The sequence below is a fragment of the Fringilla coelebs genome (genome assembly GCF_963513975.1).
Source record: "Fringilla coelebs genome assembly, chromosome: Z".
Lineage (NCBI taxonomy): Eukaryota > Metazoa > Chordata > Aves > Passeriformes > Fringillidae > Fringilla > Fringilla coelebs.
Window position 1 is genome coordinate 65,895,646 of NC_140031.1, and position 26,114 is coordinate 65,921,759.

The following is a 26,114-nucleotide window of genomic DNA, read 5'->3' on the forward strand; positions in this document are numbered from 1 at the left end:
TTTCTCCAGAAAGAAGGAAAAAAAAAAAAAAGAGAGGAGAAAGATTGTCACTGGCTCCTACTCTTATGACATCCTTATTTGTAATTAAGCATAGCCCTTATTTTCAATTTGGTAACTCAGTTTTCCAAGTTCTGGGGATATTCTGTCTCTACAAAAACAATATAAATTCTTACATTTTTGATTTTAGGCTAGAAAATAATGTGTTATCTGATGTATTAGTTATCTTACTGATTATTCTGCAGAGAAATAGATAAAGATCAAAATACAGAAAAAGACAAGGACTTGGCATTAGCTGAATCTACCAGACCCCTGAGAGAGGAGAAAAGAAGAAATTTTATTAAAACATGTTTTGAATTCAGATTCAACAGGATCACTAAACAAGTAAGTACTAGGAGTGACTTTATGAGTAAATGGTCCTCACATCCCAAAAAAAGTCATCCCAGTTTTAGACATGGATGAAAGAGAAAAATATTTTTTTTCCCCTGTTTTAACTCTTGTCCACAATTTCACTGTGACTTGATCATCACATTGATTAAGATAAAAAACACTGAAAAAACTTTTCTGCAATCAGCAAAACAGATAAGCTTAACAATCAAAAGAGATCTCAGGCAAATAATATTTCTACACATTTGACTTTCCACGTGGGGAAACTAGTTAGAAGGATGGGATGTGAATTCACAGAACTCTGGTCATTTTACACTCAGCCACCTCAGGCACTGAATTCATATTGACTGATGTGGCTTAACTGCATTTTAAACTGGAGTATCATGTTAGAAACCACTGACATGAATGGTCCTTCACCCACAATACTGAGTCCAAGTGAATCAGAGAAAGGTACGGAGAGTCCTTCACATCATCATGCAGGCACTCTGCCTAGCAGAATGCTTGTACTGCACCCCTTCTCATGAGGTGTGATGTGAAATACTGTAAAACTGGATGTCTAGGCAGGGAGTTGTCCATCAGGGCTAGCATTCAAGAAAATCACTCTCAGGCAGGCACGTGGGATGTGGGAGGACAATAACGCTCAGGAAGAAAAGACATTGCCCTTAATAGAAGTCACAGTAGACTTTTGATAGAATAGCTGTACAGGAACTGTTTGGAGTAGGAACAGAAAATAAGGGAGAAAAATGCAACAAAACCCCCAAATCAGCATCATTTTCTCCCCAAGCCCCAAGATTCATTTCTATGCAGACCCAAACCCCATATCCACAAATGCTGCGTAACGTGATCACTCCTCCCTCCCACATACCCCAGGTATCCTGGGCAAAACAGCACAACACTGGTGTGTCTGGGTGAGGACTCAGTTCCTGGCCATTTTCCTTGAAAACTGTTGCCTGATCTTCAGCAATGCTTTTGCACAACCTATCTTAAGCACTCCTGCTCCACTCCTCTCAGTACACCCTCTGGTGATGGGTCCAAACAAGTCCTTTTGTACCCCAAGTGCCCACAAGATGCATGAATGTGGCCAGCACAGACTGGTGGATATAGAAGCAAGGGCAGGCAGGGGACGTGTGTGAGGAGCTATCCAGGATTTACTGAAGGTTTCGATTTTTCTTGGATTAATTAAATCCAGTAAAACATCGAAGCAAAAATGGCTCTTCCAAATTTGTGTGGCTGTGGTATAATTCACTCAGAATGATTTGTCTCTGAAAAGGAGTCTCCACTCCCAGCCTTCCCACAGTTGAACTCATTCACTTTAAATGTTAATATTTTGAGTGTCTTTCCTGGACCATCTGTAGGACTGATCACCCGGAGGGTCTGTGCAAAGCAACCATTTGGCCACAAACTCACAGTTTAGCCGACTAATTTACTCTTATAGACAAGCAATCGTTTTGGCATAGAAGCCCGATCAGCTAAATCCTATCCCTCTCTTAAATGCTTATTCAATGTTCTGCTCTGGCCCATGACATAACTCAGGGGTTCTGGCTCCCAGCTCTAAAATAATTAGTCTGGGGAAATTAAACAGTGCTCTCTGCACACCTGTGGCTGGCTGTGCTCCCCTGCCTGACAGCGGTGCCTCTCCCACACCAACGCAGCCGGCTGTGAGCGCGGCTCCCATCCCAGGGCTGCTGTGCCCAGGATGCAGCCGCACAGAAACCCATCAGGGAGAACCCTGCCGTTCCTCATGAAGCCGGATGGAACCACAAAAAGCTGCTCACGAGGGTCTCTGCTTAGAAGATTTATATTTTAAACAGGCAACAGCTAATATCAAGGGGGAACAGATACATTACCAGCAAGTCATTTCCAAGCAGCTAATAACTGTTTCCCTACCCACCAGATCCTAGGATGCATTTTCAGGTTTAAACATAACATATACATTGTAAATAGCGGAAACATCTGGGGTTTATTATAACACCACTTTGCTAGCCTTGGGCATTGTACAACTCCCGCAGGCCACGGTTCACCCTTGACCCGCCAAAGACGATTACTGTACTCAGGCAACTTCCCCTGCTCCACAGCTGCTTGCCTTCCCCTCCCCTCTGTCAATACTCACTACCACTATCATTACAGCTACCATCCCAGAACAGCCAGTCAGAAATTTGGGTTGCCATGGTCACTGCATGGCAACAGCGTGGCTAAGCAGGCGAAGAAAAGATGATGATGGTGGTCAGTGAAGTCACTTTGCTGGCTAACCCCAGGGGAAGTAGGGCTGCCCAACACCATCTGCATCGACAGCCTTTTCTCCTCCCCCCGCAAGGCCACCTTCCTTCTCTGTTCCACTCCTTCCACCCTTGTAGTGGGTCAGTCACATCTCAGTTTCCCCCCTTTCCCGACTTCCAGTCTCCCACTGAGCCAAAAATGACCGTGTGCTTCTCCCCTGCTATTCCTCCAGCCTCATCTCCCAGACACAGCGTGCTCCCCAAGTTCTCTGCTCTCACTGTCCTCCCTCCTTTTTTCAGGTCTCCACTGAGGACCTCTCTACTCACTCATTTACCCACTGCTCAGTGTCCAGCCCCACAAATCCCAGTTCTTTCCCTGCTTCTCCAACAAGTCACCTGTCTGTTTGACCATGGTCCCAACCTGACTTCTCCCTGGGTAACATCTCGTGTGTAATACCACAGCAATGCTGCAGGCTGGGCATCTCATTTCCTCTGGACAGGGCTTGAAACTTTTCCTGGGCTCATCAGCAAGGGGCAGGCATTTTAGGGCTGCTGGTGCAAGGACAGACTGCAAAACTTTTGCTGAACTAATGCAAAGTGTCAATCTAAAGTACTTCCATTACACTTAGGTGAGGACACACCTTCAGAAAAATGTGATCTTAATTCTCTCTCGTTTATAGCTAAAAATAATAAAAAAACACAAGTGATGATACAATGTGACTTCATGTATGCACTTTAAAGCTCATTTGGATGAGCTTTCCAGGTCTCCCTGTATAAGCAGACCACTGACCACAGACTCTTGCCTTCCAAGCCTTTTTTGCCGACATTTGATTCTCCCTGATGAATGCCTGAACAAGTGGGTAGGGGAGCAGCACTCAGTGGTTCTGTTCAGAAACACAGCAGAAATAAAACACAACCCCAGTTCCACAAGCACTGTCTGCTGCAGAGTGACCCACAAGCTGCCCAGCCAAGCCACGACCAGCTGCACCCCTGTTCACAGCTCACATGACAGCAATGCCCTTTCATAGGAACCTTTTGTTACAAGAAGCCTCCCTGAGAGGTAACAACCATGTCAGCAACAGTAGGTACATTTGCAGAGTGCTACAAAGGTTCCCTGCCACCCCATCCTGAGTAAAGCCTACTGACTGGTGCTATATCCATCTTGGCCCTGACAGCTCACGTGCTGGCTACTGGAGCATTTTCTCTCCCCCTTCTCTGCAACATAGAGGTAAATTTATGAAAATAAGCATCAGAAGTGTATTGCCTTTTTAAGGTTTTATTACTCGTTAGTCTGGAAAAATCCTATTTCTTAGGAAAAAAATTACATATAGCATGGTCTTAGTATTTTTTTATTTCTTAATTTGTTAAGTTCAATCTACTGATCAATTTAAACATCATCCTAAAATTATGCTATACTAAAACAAATGCACATTTAGAGAAAAAATGGAATTGATTATCTTCTGGAATAAAAGGCCTTACTAAATGACGTATTTAAATATAACTCCTCAATCCCTCTCTGAAGAAGCACCTGGTAATTCACTTTTCGGATCAAATTGCAACTCCACGAAAACTTTATGACCTCATGTGGTCTTTCCACCCCCACATTCCTACCTAGAAACATTATATACAGTATGCTCCAGGCAAGAACTGAGTTAGAAATGTGGATGGTGGTTCTGGGGAAACAGATATAGCAGACACAGGACAGAAGCAGAGCACTGAGAACATGATAAACAGACAACTGCTTAAGGAAGGTGCCCTGAGATGCTGGTAGAGTAATTCCTGGTCAAGTGTAGATCCTCCCCTCTTGTTTGAAAACCCCTTCACATCCAATAATTTCCTTGTCAAGCAGGCCCACATGCCCATTCTTCACTTCCTCCTCAAGCATATTTTGTCATGTGTAAAAATGACCATTCTGATCAGACAAATAGCTAGACTAGCCGAGTACCCCACCTTCAGCTACAGCTGATTATGGGTGACAGGGGAAAAAGAAAAGTAACCAGCAATCACTGGCTGTGATGTTCTTGGACACAGTAAAGCCCTACAGGTCAGCAAGCTCTGGTGGAAGGAGGTGAGATGCTTGGGAGCCTTTCTGGTGAGATGCAGATTCAAACGCTGCCTCTTTCTCCTCTGGTGGGGCTTGGAGGTGGACAGAAGCATCAATAGGCTCCTAGGCAGGACCTGGATCTGGGGTTGTGGGGCTTTCCACTGCCACCCCGTGATGACAACCCTTGAGCAGTCCTACTGGACAGACATGTGCCCTGTTGATGGTCAGGAGAAGATGTGCAAACACTGGGAGGGTAATCCTAGCTTGTGCTTTTTATCTTATCTACTCCCTGGTGTAGAGCCAGCAGTCATCATGGTTTTCTGAATGGAAATAGCCTCACAAACTAATTTCAGTTCTAAATACCTCAAGTTGTTCTTTATCCCACAGTTCCAAAGTGATTTATAGCTCTTATTTGTGCCTGGAGTCTTTGGCATTGATCTGAAATAAACTAAGCTTTGCCATGAAACTGATAGTGAGAAACATCATAAAATGTGCCATGAAACAAAGCAATTCCGAGGCTGCTTGGTATTTCTTTATATCTGTTAAGGGAGTTGTTTACCAACTGCAACTTAAAAAAAAAAAAATCAAAGTGAACTCACTACTTTGGACATTTCTACACTTCCCTGATGACCCATGGTGAGATTTTCTACCTTTCCACGAAAAGCTGGTTTCCCTGGATTATCAAAAGAAGATGCATTTGTTTCTCTCTATAACATTAATACAGAATTAAAAGGGTTTTTTGGGAAAATACACTGCTTTCTCACAGAGGCTTTCAGTTCTATTCTTTAAGGACAGCAGTGTTTTCCAAATTTGTGCCATCTGGCTGTCGGTATATTTCACAGGACTGCTCCCCAAGGAGGTCTTTCCAGGAGCTCCATCATTTTTATGGAACCTTGAGTTAAAAATGTCTTAGAAAAGAAGTCTTTTCTTGACACTTCCCCCATGGATAAATTCTGCTTTGCAATATAGCTCTAGGAGGTCTTGAAACTCAATAAACTCCTCTCTTGCTGCATTTGTGATGGGCTGGAGTGCATGTGTATGCACAAGTCAACATATATGTTTACATTAATATTGCTCTAACACGACTCTGGGAAAAAAAAAAAAGAGTTGGCCTTCTCTTTGGGAAAGCTAAGTAGTTTAGAACAGAATGAGTAAAAGCTATCACCTTGCTGTTATAAAGAGGGTAAGATGAAAAAGATGTGAAAGCAATTCCAAATGTACAGCTACCTGATTTCACACATCAGATGACTTAACCACTAACCTCAACAGCAAACATCAGACGTTCAATTTCATCATCTTTCTCTGCCTGTTACCTCTTGGCCAGCAGACATGATACAATACATTATGTCAATTTCTTCCATAAACAGTTCTTGTGGGACAGAAGTCCTTTCACTATTCTCAGTTTAAATAATTTTCAGTGTGACCAAAGAACACTAGGATGGCCTGCTTAGAGTTTAAGATGTATGGTTATCTGTGCAGGGTGAGAGAAGGGAAAACCTAGACCTAGGCACAAAGACCCAGCTAGTTTCATTTACCTTAGGAAAGTGCTTAAGCTTTAGTCTGCAAATACTCCCAGTGATGTTCAAGGAGTTTCAATGCATTCCTTAAAGGTCAACTTGTGTGTAAGTAAGCTGGAAGATCATTTTCCTTTAAGGGCTTAGGTGTGGACACAACAGAGTGTTACATAGACATGGTGCCCCCAGAACTGCCTGCAATGGGTAAGAGGGATTGGAAAAAACTTGCTCCTGCTGATTTTGATCCAAATGCCCAGAAAAAGAAAACCTTTCATCACAGACTTAAGGGGTAAAAAAGCCATGAGCAAATGAATGACAGGATACCATCTGTAGCAAAATCACCTGTGCAGTTGAGAGAGAACATCAGGCAGAGCACTGGACATCATCTCTCCTACCCATTGTATGTCCTCCTGCCATTTCATCTCATTTTCATGCTGTTTCCCTCTTGTCAGTGCCATGGAGGTACCTTCAGGCAAGCTCAATGTGGCAGCAATCACTCAGCACAACTTGTTACTGGAGACAAGTCTGACCTTGAATTCCAAAGGGAAACAGACACAAAGAACTCAAACTAAAGGTCCTCCTGTACAGAAAGAGTTATATAGACCTAGCAACTTACTTCAGCAGCTACCAAAGCAGCTACTTTAATGGCACTTGCATACAAAGTAAACCTGAGGAAAAATTGTAGGAGCCTAGAGTGAACCATGAGAAGCATTTAAAAATCCAGCTTGGGACTACGCTGGCTTTGGTGTCCTGGGAATCTGTCTTTGCACCTCCCCTCAAGAGGAAGCAATGTCACTGACAACAGCTGTGCAATTAATTCCATACCTTCAAACAAAATGCCTAGATGAATCTACTTCTCTCTCAACATCTCTTAGAAATTATATCCCTTCCCTTGTTCTTTTCTTGTGGACTGAAGTGACATTCTCTCAACAACAAGCTCTGCCTTCATCCTGCTGTTAGGTACAACTCTTACTGCAGCCAAAGAATTGGTTCTCCTCACACAATCTGCCTAGAAAGTGGATTCTTCTGTGCTTGAAACCGGCTGGATCATTGCTATCAGCTTCTAAGAATCAGGTGTGAGCTGGAGAAGGGATGAGAGAAGATGGCAAATTAGGGGATGGAAGCAAGAACACTGGCTGCTGTGACCAGTGGGTTCTGTCATTTATGGAACTGACATGAGCTTCAAGAGAGACCTTGCAGCTATAATGAGGGATGATGGTAGGCTGGTCCCACAAAGAGGCTCCTGAGCCAGGAGGGTCTTCAGGCGGTCTTCACTCTAAGTGTGAGGACAGAGTGGGATGAGAAACATCTTCACTCACAGATGGGAAAAAACCCCATATCAATGCCAAACAACCTAGGAATAGAGCTGAGTTAACAGGACAGTTATCTATTTTAAATCCCTCTCTCTGACCTTGTTTCAAAAACCTTCCTGCTCTCTCTTCAGTTTGCTGCTATTGCTCTGAAATAGTTTTCCAATTTCTGACCTTGCTGGCACTTCATAAAGCCAGGAAAAACTGTGCTTATCATCAGTTTCAGTCTGGCTGATAATAAATTTCTTTTTTTCCGCAGTTCATCTTATCATCCAGCATTTACACTTAGCCTTTTGTACATTTGCTGTACCTTCTCACATGCCATGAACAACACGCTTAAGTAAAAGTTGCATTTAAATCAAAAGGTACCAAGACAAAAAAGACTGCTGGAAGCTACAAGACTAAATCTGGCTCAGAATGTCTGCCAGACTAGAAGCTTGTAAGAGAAAAAAAACCTCACACAGTAATTTCTACATTTCTCCCATACCTTTTGGTTGAACTATGGCCCATCTTTCAAAAATTATGCCAATCCTCATCTCAGATGCTATGAGGGACAGAAATCCTCCACATGCCCAGGCAAGTTCTTTCACTGCACTGCAACTGCCTTGATTTTAAAAGCATTGCTTTTTAACTACTGCCTCAGGTGCACTAGCAGCTGCATTAGTCCTCCAGAGCTTGACAGAGAACACACTCGTTATGGGGCAGTTTCTACTTCTGCATTTCCAGTCTACTCTTTCCAAGAACAGGGTCAACTAGCAGCTACTATGTTTTCAGGTTTGTTTTTCAAAGGCTTAGCTAACTTGTCCTAATGTAACTTCTCTTGAGATGATCAGGACACTGCCCTAAAGCTGGCATAGATCATGGCAGAATGGGCAGTAACAAGAAGGAGGCACTGGCTGCCCTGAGACACCAGTTTTTACAGGTCAGATTGCACTGGAATGGGGAAGCTCTGCATGGGAGGTTTCTCCTTCATTCTTGCAAAGGTGCATACTGTCCTTGGAAGCAGCCTGCTGGAAAACTTTCCTAATAAAACCTTTTCTCTGAGTGTTTCTCAAATGCTGCCAGTGACTCTTCCTGAACCTGCAGGTCTGGCACAATGGCACAGTTGACATCTCCCCTGGCACCCTTCATCCCCATATTCCCCCTGTAGAAACAGCTCCTGCCGTAGTGCTGCATGGATCCAGGGGGACAGCAGTGTGCCTGCTACCTAAAAAGACCCCTCCTCTTCCTGCAGTAGACATATCAACTATGCACAGTGTCATCCAGAAAACTCATTTTCACAAAGGGAAAGGAATCTTTTTGACAATTTAGAAATAAAAAAACCAAGGGCAGGTGGCAGGTTTGTAACACTCGTATGTTATGGCCATGTGTTAGGAACCACGGTGGCTTGAAGGGAGAGGTTAGACTGAGAGTCTGGAGACTCTGGTTTCTGTGATCAGATTGACCTGTTGTGACCTTGGACATGCAAAGACTGTATGATCCTAGGCAACGGGAGCGTGTTCCACAGAGGGCAGTTTGAAGGACAGAGATTTCAGCTAGACCCCAATGACTGTGATGACACAAACATTACCAGTTTATTTGGTGCAATTCAAGAGGACTTGCAAAAATATATTTACAGAGTAACAGGGCGACCCATTCCAAATACAGTACAATAAATCAGTGCAGTTTTCAGCGCTGTTTTGTACACAGATGCAATATGGCATTACAGGGGCAAAATATGGCCCCTTTTTACTCTTTTCTAAGTCCAATGGACTTCCCCAAAGGAAAACTGAATGGACTATAAAGGTAGAAGCCAACAGTCCCACTAAAACACTGCACCTGCATGTGCTCACACACATACACACTCACAAATACATGCAAATAGGATTTAGACTTTAACTCTTCTGGCAGTAACAGCAGTGAAAACAACCCCTATCTATCACCTCCACAACTGGCTGTTACTAGGGGCTCTGTTTAGTCACCTTAAGTATGCATTCATGCTTTGGTAACTGCCTTCAAAGGGATTAACCATTAGCCATAGGACATGGCATGTGGTTGGCTCAAGGGTGAAACGGAAGCTGTTAATGCAGGAGAAAGGCGTGGAGCAAGGCTCAGCCTGAGTCCATGACTGAATGCCAAGCTGAAACTCCCTGATCTGGATTCCCCCTGCTTACAGAGGTGGAAGGACAATCAGCTCATAAAACCTGAGGAAGAGATGCACCGAGCGAATGAGTGAAGGCTCCCAAGTGAACTGTCACAAGTGGATTAACATCTCCCTCTTCCTCCCTGCCCTGGGAAGCCCGTGGACTTGGTTGTCAGAGCTAGGATTCAAATGGCCCATAGTGAACAAACTACATAACACGGTCAATTTCTCCCCAAATCTAATGCTCCCACAGAAAATTACACAACCAGAAACACAAAACCAGACACAAGTAGTGTTCTGTGCATAAATGAAAAACTAGCAGTTACTCCAGACAGGAGGTTATGTTAAAGACCTCAATCAGTCCCTTATGAAATATCTTGGTTTACTTTCCTTTCATTGTTTTTTTTCTTCATTAACAGAAATAGAGCAGATGGGATCGACAGGATGAAGGGGGAAAAAAAGAAGGAAAAGGATGGAGAAATAACAGAGAATAAAGAAAGATGGGGAAAAGAAAGGGAGAAAGAAAAGTATGGAAGAAGGACAAAATGGGATGCATAAAAGGACAGCAGGACAGAGAGATGGAAAGGAGAAGGCAAGAAAGAAGGGAAAGAGAGAACGGACAAAGAAGGGAAGAAGAGGGATAGAGGAAGTGTGGTAGGAAAGGAAGAAGAGAGAGAATTAACAAAAAGAAGAGCATTCTTGTGACCTCCCACCAGACGACTTTATGCTCATGATTGCATGAAATCAGAGCAGAGTGTTTTTCAGGACCGAAGTCTCCCTCCCTCTACCTGTACGCCGCACATCCACTGACCTTCAGCACAAGACAACAAACACACCAGCCCTACCGCCCCCGCTCGGACCGGCCCCGGCGCTGCCGCAGCTCCCGCAGCGCCCAAGGGCGGCGGGTCCGAGCGCTCCCGCCGCGCCCCCTGGCGGCCGCCGCGGGCACCGGCAGCCAAACGCCGCGGCAGCGCTCCTCCGGCCGCCTCCTCCCTCGGCCGCAGGTCACCGGCGGCTCTGCTCCCCCTTCGCTGTTAGTGCGACCGTTTTCTTTATTTTTAAAGCAGCACGTCCACAGACGCCTCCGCACCGCAGTCCGTCTCTTCTCTCCGCCGTGCTGCTCCTGCGGCGCACCCCGGCACCGGCACCGTAACTCTCCCGATGCAAGCCTGCCACTGCAGACTTTCCAGACCGACAGCTGCCGAACCCAGGGCGCCGTGCACTTGAGGTAGCAACTGAGGGTTAACTCAACCACCTCAAGCACACTCGAGCGGCTCTTTGCACAACTAGAATGACTCATACAAAACATTGACACTTGGTTTGTTTCTCTGTATCATAACGGAACACGATAAACTATCAGTACTGTTAAAGGCACATTCACTCTTGTTACTTTTGGAATGTTAGCAAAACACTGATTTGGTAAGAATTCATAGCATTTCCAGATCCTGACACCCCGAGACACAATTGTTCTCCACTGTTTTGCTTTTGGTTACAACCACCTGCCTCAAAGGGCTATCAGATGCTTGTAGATAGATTGAAATGGGGGAGGTAGGGGAAGGGAGATGCTTGGAAGAAAGTTTTCCACAGCTCTGCATTAAACTCGCTTACTTTAAGAATAACAAATTGCCACTTAGGTGCCTAAAGTCAAATGTGCTGTCAAAGATCCTCTATGGCTAGGCATTCACAAACCAAGCACCCAAAAAGTTTTTGTAAGAACCAACAGACTCGGATTCAGTAGAGGAGATGAAAAATGAGCTGCCCCAAATAGTGAGTGCTGAACTATTCTGAAATATCAGCTGCATAGGATCTTTTATCTTTTTTTACTTATGAGTGCTATTTCAAACTGCCTCATTCAACCTTTTTTCCCCCTCCTTTTTCAGTTACTACCTTTCCAGAAATCTGAGAAGCCCACAATTACAAATAGGCAAACTTAGATTTAAGAGTTAGCTCACAATGTTTGCCAAAGTTTAAGTTTTTTAATCCATGCATAGCTTAGCAGGCTTTGGCATTTCTACATGAAAGATAAAAATTTTATTCAGCCTTATTTGCAACAGTATTTGCACTAAGTTCAGAACAGTTTCTGGATTTATTTCACAGGGGAATGTCTTTCTATACACATGCAGTATTTACTGGACAACTGCACTGGTATGTTCTCACCATTCTGTTTGCATTCCCATGGCTGCAGTCAAGTAGTACTTCTAGTGTTAATTCAAAAAAGTTTGAATGGTGACTAATCTCGTTTATTAAAAAAAAACATGAACGCACTCGCATGCTTTTTAAAGGATTCACTCTCAAAATTGCTCTGAAGATTGTGTGGAATGTTTGGAGAATGCAGGCATTGCACACAGGTAGAGAGGCTTTCCTCACAGAAAAATGTACAAGCATACCAGCAGCACATAAATATTTTGGATTGGAAACACCAAAAGAAGTTGTCACTCCTTCTAAGCAACAGTTTATCTCTAGAAGTGGACTGGTAGAAATCACAGCTTTCATTCCATCTCCCAGATTCTTGTCTTCAATTCATGTTGAAACAGTGATCAGTCTTCTGATATCTCTTAATGAATACTGAATATCAATTTAAATTTAGCAGCTCTCCGATTGAGCTCTAATCCTCCCAACCAAGCTCTCACCTGCAGCTTGGCCATTAATATGATAAAAACCATTTCTTCCTCTGGCAACCAAGCCTGCTTCTAGGATACAGTCAAACGTTTTGCTCAGCCACACTCATCTCATCTGAACTTTGTGCTGTTTATTCTGCCAAGCAGTCTTCAAGCTCTGGCATTTTATCTAATTCTAAATTAAACCTACCAGGAGGTACTTATTTTCTATGTCAATGACCACAGCCTTTCTACTTTGAGCTCTGTCCGTGCAGATGTGTTCAGAACAATGCTGCTGAGGTCACTTCACTGAAATGAGAATTGAGACCCATCTGATGGTCTTCCCTCTTTCTTCTGTTTTGGCACCAGATGCTTGTGAAGCCTTGCTCTTGCTTACCACTAGAGAGTAGCTGACAAACCCCTAGGCCAGAGTTCGCAGCACTGTTAAGTCTTCACACACATCAAGGCATTTTCCTCAGAAAGGCTTCACATCTTCTCACACTTTGTCCTTTCAAGCCCAGCAACCTCACCCTAGGTGAACCACCTGAAAACTTACATTCCCCAAGATGTCTGGAAATGACAAAGGGGCTGGGCTGATGTGCTGGTACCCCACCTTACCGACACAAACACAGCTTCCACAGAGGGATTTTTCCAGGGCTGACTCCTTTCTCTCAGGGCACTAGCCCCACACAATGCAGTCCAAGACTAAAGCTGGGTAGGCAGAAGGTTGGGCTGACACAGGGACAGGAGCCTATTCCCAGCCCCTGTGCTCCTGCTCTAACAGCACCTTGCATCAGCAGCAGTGCCTGTGTGCGGGGCAAGTCTGGGGACCTTGGCTGCCCAACCTCAGCCTTCTTGCATAAGCTTTTTCTGCCCAGGCTGGATGCATTTTCAGTGTGCTGGCAATGCTCTAGGAGGCCCTGCTGGCAGGTTTGTGGAGCCTGTCTGCACACTCAGTTGGCATGGCAGTACACTGACATAACTTGGAGAAAAGCTTAAGTTTCTGTCCATTTATAATACTCTCTCTTCAGTCTTCCATGCCCTGTATTTATCATGGTCCAGAGTGTCCTGCTAAAGGAAGACATAGTCACTCTGGTCTTGACACAAGCCAGATACTATCAGTTTATTCGAGAGCACTTGTAGCAAAGGGGAGTAAATGTTCTAAATAACTTTAGTGACAAAGAGATCATACCAACATGGACCTCCCCAACTTTTTAACAGAGCCCAGACTTCATCTAGGCAATGGAAAACATGAAGGTTTTTTTTCCTGTGTTAACACTGTGCAGGTGAGCAGAGAAGGCCAAATCTCCTTCATCTCTTTTTTTTATTTCTTTTTTCCCCAATAACTAACTTTCTTGTCCAATAGCAGCTCTGGAGTTTCTAGATAAGTTATGATAGAATATGAAAGATTTTCTTATACCCTTTCTTCCCAATTAGCAAAGCTGATTCTCAATCCATTGAGAAATTACCAGTGCTTCCAGACCCAGGATGGAAGTGCATATGACATACTTTGACAGCCAAAAGCAAACTAAGTTGCAAGGAGTTTTCGGCAGAAAAACCTGCGCTAAGCAAAAAGCTGAACACCTCCTAAGGATTTCTGTGCTAGCGCCAGATCTTAAAGCTGAGGACTGTCAGCAAGCCACTGTTCTTCGTTAGGAAAATTTTAAGTGGATGAAAACTCTGTGTAGACAAGAACACAACAGAGAAGATGACAACTCCTGACATAATTCAACTAAAGAAAGCAGGTAACTAAAAGCAAAACTGTTTCATAACCTCTCAGACTGCACATCCTAAACACCAAATGTCAACAGGTACGGCTGCAAACCTGTACTAGCAAAAAGGAAAACTGCATTCCTGTCAAAGTCAGAAGGCCTTCATAGAATCCCCAGTCAGTACTGTTAATCAATATGAATAGACTAATAATTAATTCAAGCTTGAACATGCTTGAAAAAGGAGAATAAAAGACCATGGCTTGAAATGCAAAATTGCTCTCTTGTTACTTTTTACATTAACCACTCTTTCTTTTCTTTCTCTTCTAAGTATTAGTTCTAGCTCTAAATGCCCCTCAAACCAGGTAACACCCTTAAGTTACACATTAGATAAAATCTATATGACATTGTCAGTGTGACATTATCTGATTCAGAATCAAATTTACAATCATGTGTTATGCTGTATTTAATTTTCCCATTAGACATACTACATGGATCAGCTACACATGCGAACTATCCTGCCACATACACTCATCTTGGAAGGAACGGGATTTTTATTACATAAGATAGAAGAATGTTCAGTTCTTGCCCACACAGGAAACTTTTGACTAGTAATGTCAGGTATGGATGAAGGCGGTACTCCTTCATACCTATAAAAACATACTGGTGCTTTGGAGACCTGAGGTAAGCACTTGCCAGAAAAGTGGATTATTTCTGGTTCAAACACTGACATATTTTGGCTTAGTAAAGACTTAGCCTTCTGGAGTTTTAGCAAAGGTTTAGGAGCTGGCATGATCTGAATCCTGCCCTGATGAGTCTCAATCTACATTTGCTGCTCTTCAGATTTTCAGGTAAAAACACTCACCATGGCAGACATAATCAGACCACCAGAACTGAGAATCAACCACCCTTAGATACCTAAACTTAAGGTGCTATCTATCAGCATGGATTTTTCTGCTCTTCTAGCTCCCTTCTACAGAGAAAGAAGACCATCTTTCCAAAAGTCTCTGCCTAGTTTAGAAGCTGACTTGGTTGGATTACTCAAAAAATATGCCCTCTGGTTCACAGCTCCTTCCACTACTCCCTCGGCACCCCACTCCACTGCAAAAGGAAAACTGCACAACAGGAAAAAGAAATCTCTCCTACAAATGGCATGGGATGCTATAAAACTCTCAGCTGCACACTGAGAAAATGTGTGTCTCCTTGACAGATCTTTCCTATCAAAAATTGTCCAACTTGTCACTGTCTTCCTGTTTTTGGTCAGCCACAAAAACAAACAAAAAGCCTTGCAAACACTTCAAACAGCCCAGCTGTCACAGATAAGTTTTCCAGAGGTTTTAATGTTTTAATGCCAGAGGTGGTCAGTTTTAGCAGGAGATGCTTACAATGCTGGCATAGTGTAACAGCATTATAAAAATCTGGTGAAAGAGAAAAAGAAGGTCAAAAGAAGTGTTTGTCTCTATCTTCGCATAACAAGAGAAACCTCCTGTGTTGTACCTGAAACTTGTTTACAGCCACTGCTGAGCAGAAGCTGAGTGAGCTGTGTCTCCAAACAACCTAGAGAAGAGGATGCAGTGGGCAGTACTAATTTGTAAAAATTAGTAGCCCAAGGGGATATGTGCCGCTGTTGAATCACACATATCCTCGCTGAGGGCTGATGATTGAAGTCAAGAGTAGCACTATGTTGGCCATGATGCACTGAGCAAAATTAATGTAAGTATATTTAGAAAGTTTTACACTAGTGGGCTTTATGTTAATTTGGCTGTTGGGACAGGAAAACAACACAAAGGGGGAAAAAAATACACAACCAAACAAAAAACCCAAAACCATCAGCAGGCAATTGACGGCTTTTCCCGGGCTTCTTTCAAAACAATTTCTCACAAAACCCCAAAGAATTCAAATGCAGCTATACACTGCTGTTGCAAAAAGCTAGAAGTTTCCATAGATACTGTCAGGCTTTCTGATAAACTAGGTGCTATAACACAATGTCTCGATGAAAAGCATCACGCACTCATATGTGTTTCTACTGCACTAGGAGTCTTGATCTTGGCTGGGGCTTTGGCTGACAGGGATAAGTAACTATGGCGAGTGGGGCAGCACGCTCAGCTGAGACCCTTCTTTTGGATCCTGCTTCTGGGGCACCTACGGAGGACAAGGGTATCACTGGCATGAATTCTTGTGCTTAATACTGAGAAGGCACGAGAGGAACAACACGTGCTGCTAAGTGAGCCAAATGTCCTCTCTGACCATCCCTGAGTAAATAGATGCAAGTTTAGACAAAATACCCCACATGAAAGTTGGCCATCTGTTCAACTACGCTAAGTGATTTCTGGGGAAAGGAAGGGACAGAAAATGTGTTTTGTAACAGGAGAGATAGCCTCACGCCCTCCAAAAAATGGAGGGAGGGGGGGAAAAATATGAAGAAAGCAACAGCTGACCGAGAGCCTCTCAGGATTTCGGGGCCAGCGGGAGGGAAATAGGGCAGCAGACCGAACCGTGGTCGGACAGCCGAGGGGCTCCCGGCAACGCCGCCGCCTCCGCCGCTCCGGGAGCTCTGCGAGCAGCCGCGGCGGGGCGCGGAGGTTCCGCCGAGCCGGGCAGGCTCAGGTCAGCTGAACAATTGTTCAGCTGCCCGCTGCCTGCGGATCGGCGGCCGCCGAAAGGGCGCGGAAGGTCCGCGCGGGGCAGCCCCGCACCTGCCGACGAGCTTACCTGCGGTGGACCCGGGCGCCTCGCCCTCCTCCGGCGGAGCGGGCTTCTTGCCGGGCCCCTTGCCTTTCCTGCCCTTCCTGCCGTTGCCGGCTTTTTTCTTCTCGGCCATCCCGGCTCCGGCCGGCATCTCGCTCCCCGCTGCCGCCGCCATCCCCGCGGTCACCCCCTCTGCCGCCACTGCCGTCGCTGTCGGCTGCCGGAGCGCCCGAGGCTCCAGCATCGCTCTTGCCTGCCGCTGGGACTTGCAGCCGCGAGTTCCTTGGAAGTTTTCGGAAACTCCTCTTCGGGCCTTTTTTTTTTTCTTTCCCCCCCTCCCTCCTTCTCCACCCCCTTTTTTTTTCCTCTCCCCCCACCCCCCCACCCTCCAGCTTTCCTTTCTTCACTACTACTACTACGAATAAACTCCAGCCCAAAAACACACCCCTCGGCTCACGCCTCACGAACGCCCGCCCCCGGGTACCTCTCACTCTCGGGAGGAGCCTGCACAGCCCCCAGGGTGCGGGGCGGCCCCGGCCCCGGCCCCGGCCCCAGCCCCGGGGAGGGCGCAGGCCCCGCGGCCCGGCGGAGCGGGGCGGGGCGGGCAGGGGCCGGGCAGGGCAGGGCAGGACGGGGCGGTGTTGCGGCTGGAGCCGCCGCAGCTCCGGCCCTGGCGGGGCGCGGGTGGCTCTGCGGGCGCACCAAGGGAGCGGGGCCGGGGTCTCCCCCGGCGGTCAGAGTGGCCCCGGCGTGCGGTCGCAGAAAGCGTGAGGATGAGGGTGCGGTGTTCATTAGGATACTGACATGCTGTCACTTAGGCACCTGTTTAAACTGAGGTTTCCGCTTAACCTGCGAGGTTACCGGCAGTGCCGCCTCCGTCCCGACGGCGGGGGATGCTCAGGGGACGGAGGGTCTGCAAAACTAGCGTGCGCTCTCGCACCTGGTGATTTGCAAGGAGGTACTGTCCCGGGGAGGTCTCATTGTTCTCAGTGTGCGTCCGTTTCTAGTTTGGTACTTTCTCATGGAGCTGGTCCCGGAGCCACCAGTTTTCACAGCTAACATTTGGTCAGGCAAAGCCTTGCTGCAGTCCACAGAGAGAGACTGCACCCAATACAGCCATATCCAAGACAACTGATAACAGTGTGAACCAAACTGAACTCCAAGCTGAACCAAACTGAACTCCATCATCAGCTGGAAAACTTCAGGAATCTGTATATAATTGTTCAGCTGACCTGATCCCTGACGGCAGAGATTGCTGCTACCTGTAGGACTTGCACTAACACATTATTGGGTGGAAAACAGAATACTCAGAAGTTATAGAAAAGATCTATACAATGTACTTGAAGTCTCATAATGGAGGGTCTTTCCTAGAAAAGTCATGCAATGTGGGAAAGCAGATTGAGTCATAATCTAAATCTAGCTTTGCTACTTGACAGTTTGTGGTGATTCCTTCCCTTAAAGAGAGTTGTGCTTGTGCCTTAAACATCAAACAATGACCATCACGCACAAAAGATGCTTTAAAATTCTTTTTTGGTATTCTTGGACTGAAGACGTTAAGAAAATCTTCCCAAATCAGGCCTAAAAAAGACAAAACAGTGAGACCCTATATATACTGAGTTCCTCATCTTGGCTGAAATTTTTGAACTCAGTTTTTTCAACTTACTCTCCTGGAGTGAGAAAGTTTTGAAGAAGCAGTGGTTAGCCAGCATTTTGGTTTTTCAGCATCTGGACTTTGAAAAAAAAAGCCAACACCCCCCCCCCCCCGCCCCCCCCCCAGTGTTGGTCTAAGTCCTTATCTGTGTGATAGAAGAGCAGCAAGCAACACTGACCGCAAAACATCAAGGCAAAAAAAAATACACTTCCTAAGTGGCCTGGCGATACAACTTTAGTGAAAAATCAAATCAAGGTGGGACGGGGAGTAAGGCGAGAAGACATGCATACAATTCTTGACACAAAAAGTTACAGATGCATTTGAGTCACATTTTGGGTTTCTTGACAGACAGCGTTGCGACATCCTTTCTCAAGTGTGCTGAAATGAAGCTGAGGCGATAAGCTCCCGGCAGAGCGGCGAGTAAAAGCCAGCCTCACGGAAGAGCAGCTGAAGATGGGGAGATAGCACCGGCGGCAGTAGCTCGGTTTTTCCTTAAGGGGTCACTACTTAGCAAGGAGGGAGCCTGCAGCGAGATGTGAGGGACTCTGTTGGCTAACAAAGTGTACTTTTAAGGAATCTCGAAATAACCTGGTAGTCTGTACTCTGCAAAATCTAAATACTGAACCGTTATGTTCAGGCCGTGTTCATCAGTATTAAATAATCATTCCAGGGAGTTACCAGCACTGAGGCACCATGAGCAAGACACAGCAAGACGCTGTTTTTGAGGGTGGGATGCTGTGGAGGGACCCCAGCAGCCCAAGAATGCATTCAAAGTGACAGCCTAAAAATGAAACTCCAGACGAATTCCTGCACCTTGTCTTTCAGAAGTGGGAAATTTCTGAGAAAAACATACCAGAATTTCTGTTCCAGAAATAAACCTATTATTCCGAGAAGAAAGATTGCAATTCATTTTATACAATGTGTCATAGATCCACAGCTGAAGGGTGTGATTTACTTCTGTATACACCAGTGCCAAAGAAGGCGGTATTACTTACGCAGGTAAGTCTGCCTCTCTTTCCCTGCTGTTGCCATCTGTGAGATACTTGAGCAGAGTGGGTAGCAGCTGATCTAACACCATGTTAACGCAGCCATTGTACCCCCTCAGTGGCAGAACTCTAGTAAACAGCTGGCTTGTCAGAGATCAGTCAGAAAATGCCCAGTGTGCAACAATCTTCTGAGCTAGTAAAGCTCAGTCAGATCTACTCCAGTATTTCCAAATCTTTAAATATTTGACCTGTTCCTACAGCCAAGGGCCACTTTGGACTTCTTGAATTAGAGAGATGGGACCATTTACATAATTCCAGTGGAATGGGAACTGTAGCTCAGACATGTTGCACAATCTCACAAAAAATGCACAGTTACTTGAAGAACAGCAGTCAAACGTTCATGCACATCAGTTCATAATGGGGCAGGTAAAAAGGAGTGCTGCCTACTTGTCACCAATACACAGGTAGAGACTGTGTATGGATTTTTACATCTCTTTGCTATTTCCATGTCAACTTCTTCAGTACAAAAACTAAGCTGTGCCTATTCCCAGGCTCTTTTGGACCTCTGCACTATGTGAACTTGCTTACTTGCTTGTGAAGTGAATGCAAAATGCTGCTAAGTCTAATATTTCATTCATATATACATCTCTACAAAATATAACGCAAGCTAGAAGAGACAGATGAGTAAACAAAAATAAACAAAGCAAGCTCCAGAGTAACAAACAGTTGAATATAATTTCAACAATCTGATTTTCTTTTTTTCTAAGTTCATTTTTACAAATACACTGGCCATACAAAAGAGACCTAATTACAGATACTTTGGAATTCCAATGCATTACTGAGACAGAAAAGATATGGTTTAAGACTATTTTTTTTTTTCTGCACAGAAAATGTACTAATTAACAAAATCAGTTCCTGAATTGATAATTAAGTTCATGGTTTAATCCTGTTCTTATTCTTCCTTCAACGAGGACTGCCATTTTCTTTTTCTTCATTTTGTGCTCCTTAAAACCCATGAAGACAAGTGGAAAACAATTTGCATGAACTTCAAAACTGCCTGTTACCCTCCACTGGTAGCAAGAAAAGACTAAGAACTGTCATCCTAAGCAGACTGAAATGGGAACGATGTATTGTAAACATAACTGTGAATGAAACACATTCTTATCTTAAGTTTGACTTGAAATTTTGTCAGCAGCTAAGCACCAGGTCTTGACATCAACTCAGCTGAGTCAGGACAACAGTACCTTTTGTTCTACTGACATTTTGAAGATGCAAATCTTGATTACACAGAAGTGTCCTAACAGTGGTTTAAAGGTCAAGGCAACATCTTTGGCAACAGCAGCAGCTGTGACAGGTGATGACGTCTCATTAACGTCTCTTTTCAGGAAATGGCACATTTCGGAGTTGTTTGTACATGTATCTGTATATATGTTACTATAAAACAAGACCTGATAGCCTCCAATTTGCCAACAATTTTTACAGACTCAATTTGTGAAACTTCAGGAGACTTTCACAGCAAAAGAAATGGGTACTTTAACATCTCATTTCAGAATGTTTTACGTCATTCAGTTCCAATGATAAATATACACATATACACACACACAGTGCTAGCCCCATTAATGTGTGAGACATTGATGTTGTTTGGTGTGGGCTGAATGTCTCTACAGTCTACTACACTCCTGAAATACATCATTAGTTATAACCCAGGATATGGCCTCTGAAAATACCTAAGCAAAAAGGCATGGAAGGTGAAAATCTATTAATAGGAATAATTTGGCTTTCCCTGTTTGAATCCCAACTATTCCAGCACTGGCAGTGAGGACTGCTCTGAAGGTTGTCAGGTCTCTCACTTCACTGATGTGACTCCACTGACTCATGTTCAGTCCAGACATTTTGCTCCCATGGAAGCAAATCCAAATTAATTTTTTAAATGTATATTAAAGCTTAATTCAATTTGTGTGCAGATATTCTAATTCAAGACTAAAAAATATGAAATTAGGTTCAGATCAATTCACTTGGTAAGGTAAAGAAGACTAATCACATTAAAAGCACCTTTTAATAAAAATGCTGAAACAGAGCTTTAGTGTGGTTTAACAAATTCACATTAAAGGCATAGCTGTTTTGGACCCAGACTGATTTTCTTCTCTGTGGGCAACAGTTTGGTGGCCAAGCAGGATAACCCCCATTGTCCTGGTGCACTTGTGAGGGACCAAAAGGTCTTCCAGATTAGACTGGCACACTCTGTGCATAAATCCGTGGTTAATTTGTACCCCATCACAGTCAGAACCCTTATCTCTGTGGTGGCACATCTCAGAATGAAGGTTGGTTAATTTGTACCCCATCACAGTCAGAACCCTTATCTCTGTGGTGGCACATCTCAGAATGAAGGTTGGTCCCAGCCCCTGCCAAGCCTGGGCTCTTATGGTCTCGGAGTGTGCTCTGCCCAGTGGGGCTGGTAATGCTGTTTCTGTCCCTGGGCCATCATGGCACACAGGTGTGCCTCGTGCTGTCTTACACCATGGGTTCAGTGGAGTTCTGGCTCCTCTGATTCCCCAAAAGCCCCCTCTGCTGCAGCCACAAGCTGGTCTGTCCTGCAGTAAGCAGGCTGAGAGGCAGCAGCATGCATCCCTGCCATATTGCAGGAGGAACATTTATGCTCCTGGCAGGGTGCAATTTACCAAGGTGTGTCATTATCCCTGTGCCCCCGATGAAATCAGCTGGCTGAGGGGTCTCCAAGGCTCTACTTTGTGCTACCTTTCCTCCACAGCCTCTGTGAAGATAACAACTTCCTTTTGGAGTCAGTCAGTGCAATACAAGCACTCTGGACCATGTGCTATGCCCACACCATCATCCAAGGTGTTTACAGCCACCTCTATGAGATTAACTTTGTGGTATGCAATCTCCACGATATATCGTCTTCAAAGTACCACTGTGGGAGTTGGCAATGCTGCTGGCTTATTTCCTTACAGAAGGGGAACAGGACTTAAAGGGTATTTAGACCAAGCAAAAAGCTCTCAGCTTTGGAGCTCCAAATTCATCATAATCTGATCATCAACATAGTATCTTGAGTCAGGCACAAAGGCTTCACATTCGTCACCTGAGGAGTGTTCAGTGACTGATGTTCTGATGGTGGGAGTCACAACTGCCATGTCTGCTAAACAAGAAACTAAGTGTTAAGAATAAAACAGGATTTTTCACTGAAGTTTTGGAGGCTTTCAACTCCTGGTGGCAATGAGGTGCCTTCACAGCCCCAAAATGAAACAAAAACACCAGAGAAAGAGAAGATACCATTTGTAAAGGATAACAAAGGACTGCTTTCCTTTGCATGTGCTTACAGTTCATGCCCTCTCTCCAAGGAGGAGAAACCTGAGCTCAATTTCTTCATGCGCCTGAAGAGATGCGAGTGCACATCTCTCATCTCTCAGGAGACCCTCAGGCTCTTAGGAAGTTTTGCCAGAAATTTTGGACTGGTAAAATACTTCAGAGAGCAGTAACTGGAATTGAAACCACCCTTTCTTTCACATAAACTCTGAGACCAGTGCCATGCTTGCTTTCTTTCTTTGTCTCTGTCCCAGTACATGGTGGGACCGCTTAGACTAGACTGACTAAAAATATTCTCTTGTTTAAACATACCAACAAGTCCAGCACTATAGAGCACACATGCAGATATACATTTCTTGTATGGATTTCACTGAGAGCTCAGCTAAAAGTCCTGCAGTTAAATGCAGAAATTGTTTGAATCCATTCTGTCACTAATACACAAAATGAAGGATCAGTCTTCCCCCATGTACATACCTGCTCACACACCTGTGCTCACAGCTACTCCAGAACTGCCCTGATTCAACTGGAGTTTCAACATTTGTCTCATGAAAATCAGTTAGATGACCAGCTGTAAACAAGAATATATTGCTTATGGGGAGAGGGCTCTCTGTGTGGGCTTTGTTTTCCCCATAACTCTTACTTAAATCCCAAGCAAAAATTAATAAATAGAGTGTTAGGGAGGATGTACAGTCACTGCAGTTTTGTTTTAAGGTTTTTCATCCAGCAAGAAAATGAAGATATGTCTAATCAAAGCCTGAAACTGTGGTAAGATTCCCTGCTGTGTCTTATCTATGAAAGAAATTTATATTGATAGCTAGCAAATCTTGACTCTTTGAAGCTCAGGCTTCAAAAATTCATGTGATTAATTTTAGCATCCCTGGAAAAATCAATGGTTTAGCAGGCATTATATCAGGCACAAGAGTATTTCTATAACAACTCCTTTGCTTAAAGCCAGACACACACTTAGGTACCTTTTATAAATGGGGTTTGGGAGAAATTGTTCTTTCAGAAAGTTTTCATGCCTTTTCCTTTCTAAATAAGTAGAACTTTGGGTAAAGTGTGTCTGATATGCCATTCCTCCTATCAAAATTTCTCAGCTGCAACCTTTACTGAGAATTTTCTATGAGCAATATGTTGTTTTCACTGAGTTGTTTCAGAAAGTTGCATTCATTTCCCATCACAACCAAGCAAAAGATAATTTTGGTAGGCTTGCCTCAAAAAGAGAAATATGGTGTGCAGGAGTATCATTTCATGCTGTGAAATAAGGATTGAAGTGAAAGGTTAAATAGGAAACTAGTCAAGTGGTAAATTAAAGCCCAGGGAAATCCAGTTATTTCAAGCCTCAAAAAATAATGTTTTGAAATTGTGTTTAACACAGTGCACTGGTGGGTCGGGTGGAGGTGGGGTTTACCTGCACTCAGGCCAGTGCAAAACTGTGTATTTGTCTGTTTTGAACCCTGCCAACCATAGCAGGCAGGGAGGATGAGGGGGAGAGGAGTGGGCAAAGGGAGGAATGGACCCCAAATACATCAAGGGACTCAGCAGTTATCCTAAAAATGTAACACCTGGCTGAAATACAGGACTTGGGGGCACAAATCCAGAAAATTGCTCTCTACATGCCTAGTTTTTGTAATCTCCTTTAGGAGCCTGCTCCTGGCCATTATTAGAAAATGGATATTAAGCTGGATGGGACTTTATCTTGACCTTATATGACCAGTTCAGTATTCTTTAACTTTGCATTCAATTAAACAAGTGCCTTAGGTTTCAACTCACTATGAGCCTTCATAATATTTTTGAAAGCAAGTGGTGACTTTAGTGGTCTGTGATCTGCTGGTTTAGGTTCATAGGAACATTTTACCTCTTCCCAGACTAATTAGTTTCCAGTTCTTCCTCAAATGCAGAGACATGATGTGAAGTCCTGTTGCCTTAGCCTTCTGTCACAGTTATGGTGAATGGAGCCTCACTGTCTCATTCTTAATTTTCTTAATTTTGTGGCACCAGTTATTACAAAGCTGTACACCTAATAAAAGTTTGCCACGGTGGAGTTAAAGCTACATATTAAAAAGTTGGTGGTTTGGGTCTTTTGTCATTGTTTTTTGTTTGGTTTTGTTGTTGTTTGGTTTTGGTTTTCTTTGCGTTTTTTGTTTGTTTGTTTTTTAATGGCTTTGCAAAATCACAAATGAAGGTAATATAGGTTGAATAATGGTGGTGGGAAAATTGAATTTAGCATAAAATATCAGAAAAAAGGCTAAATATAACTTTGTTTGGCAAAAGATGTGGTAAGGAAGGTGGTGAATCTAATCCAGAGGTCAGACCTCTGGGGATTGAAAATTAGTACAGCTTCTTTTAAGTCCATAGAAATAGTGATTTTCATGCCTGAAAATTTGTCCCTAATATGTCATGGCTACTTCTAGTTGATCCCTAGTTTAAAACATATAGATAACAAATAGTTCTCTGTTTGCTGACTAATTCCTCCCTTTCCAAAGCAAGTCTGAATATGGAGTCAGGTGGGAGAGCCTCAGCAATGTAAGTGTTCTGATGTAATCAGACTGGTGTGATTTCCTCTATGGTAAAACTTTTGTGAAGTATTCTCTAGACAGAACTCTTTCCAGATTCTCAGGTCATACACACACAACACACACACAAAAATACAACTCAGAAGGTGCTGCAGGGCCACACAGATCCCAATAAACACAGCATGTTTAGGTCTCTTCAGTGTGCTTGAAGACCTAAATACATGTATATTTAGGATTCTTTTGGATCATTGAAAAATTCCTGCATGCTGTACTGCCAAGTTTCAGTGCTTAAAACCACAAGTAACTGGAATCTGGGTACTTCCTTTTGGGGCAAAGTTTTTTAAAAACCTTCATTAATCCTACCCCTATGAAAACAATGCAGAACATAGTTGTCAGGGAATAAAATGTGTGGTGCCTCTGTCACTAAATTCTTTCAAGTGGTTTTAATTGACTCATAAAACATTCAAAACTGAGCCAAGACAGGAATCCTATTACCCTAAATGTACTGGTTCTATACAGCTTGCTAGTAAAGCACTGAAAGTTGTGGGAGCACCTCCCTGAGCAGAGAAAGAAAGTATTTTAATGGCAATTCCTCCTGCAAGTTTACTCATGAGTTACAATTGACAATGAATGTGCTATTCCACAAGCTCAGACCTTTGCCTGTTCATGATTAACCCACAGAAAGACTGCAAATATGTTGGTAATAGAGGAGCGTATGAAAGTGGTATTTGTTAATTTGATTGCTGTGTGTAGCTCTATGTGGGCTCATTATGCAAACCCATTTAATCCTGTAGTTTGCTCCTAAACTATTCACCACAGCTGCCACAGAGAATTTGGTAATCTAGAGTCACCACCTCAGCTATTGGCCTAGTAACCAAGTTCTCGTAATTTATACCTGGAGAAGGGAAGGTAACATTTATAACCAAAACCAAGGTCTGCACCTAATCAGAGGGCAGACAACAGCCACTGTTTCCACTCCACACTGACCTCTATTCTCTGTCAAGGGGTGTTAAATATTCTGTCTTCTATTAGGTTCCATTCTGCAGGTAAATGGTG

At 43.9% G+C, this 26,114-nt stretch overlaps 1 protein-coding gene across 1 annotated transcript in view; it reads right to left on the bottom strand.

Annotated features, from left to right (window-relative positions):
* NRG1 (neuregulin 1) overlaps positions 1 to 16,717 on the bottom strand; it is a gene marked incomplete at both ends in the record, with an annotated part of 170,764 nt that extends 154,047 nt beyond the window's left edge. Inside the window, one exon of the mRNA XM_084225540.1 lies at positions 16,609 to 16,717. Within this exon, the coding sequence (XP_084081666.1) occupies positions 16,609 to 16,717 (109 nt within the window). The remainder of the gene's footprint in view (positions 1 to 16,608) is intronic.
* Positions 16,718 to 26,114: the final 9,397 nt, after the last annotated feature.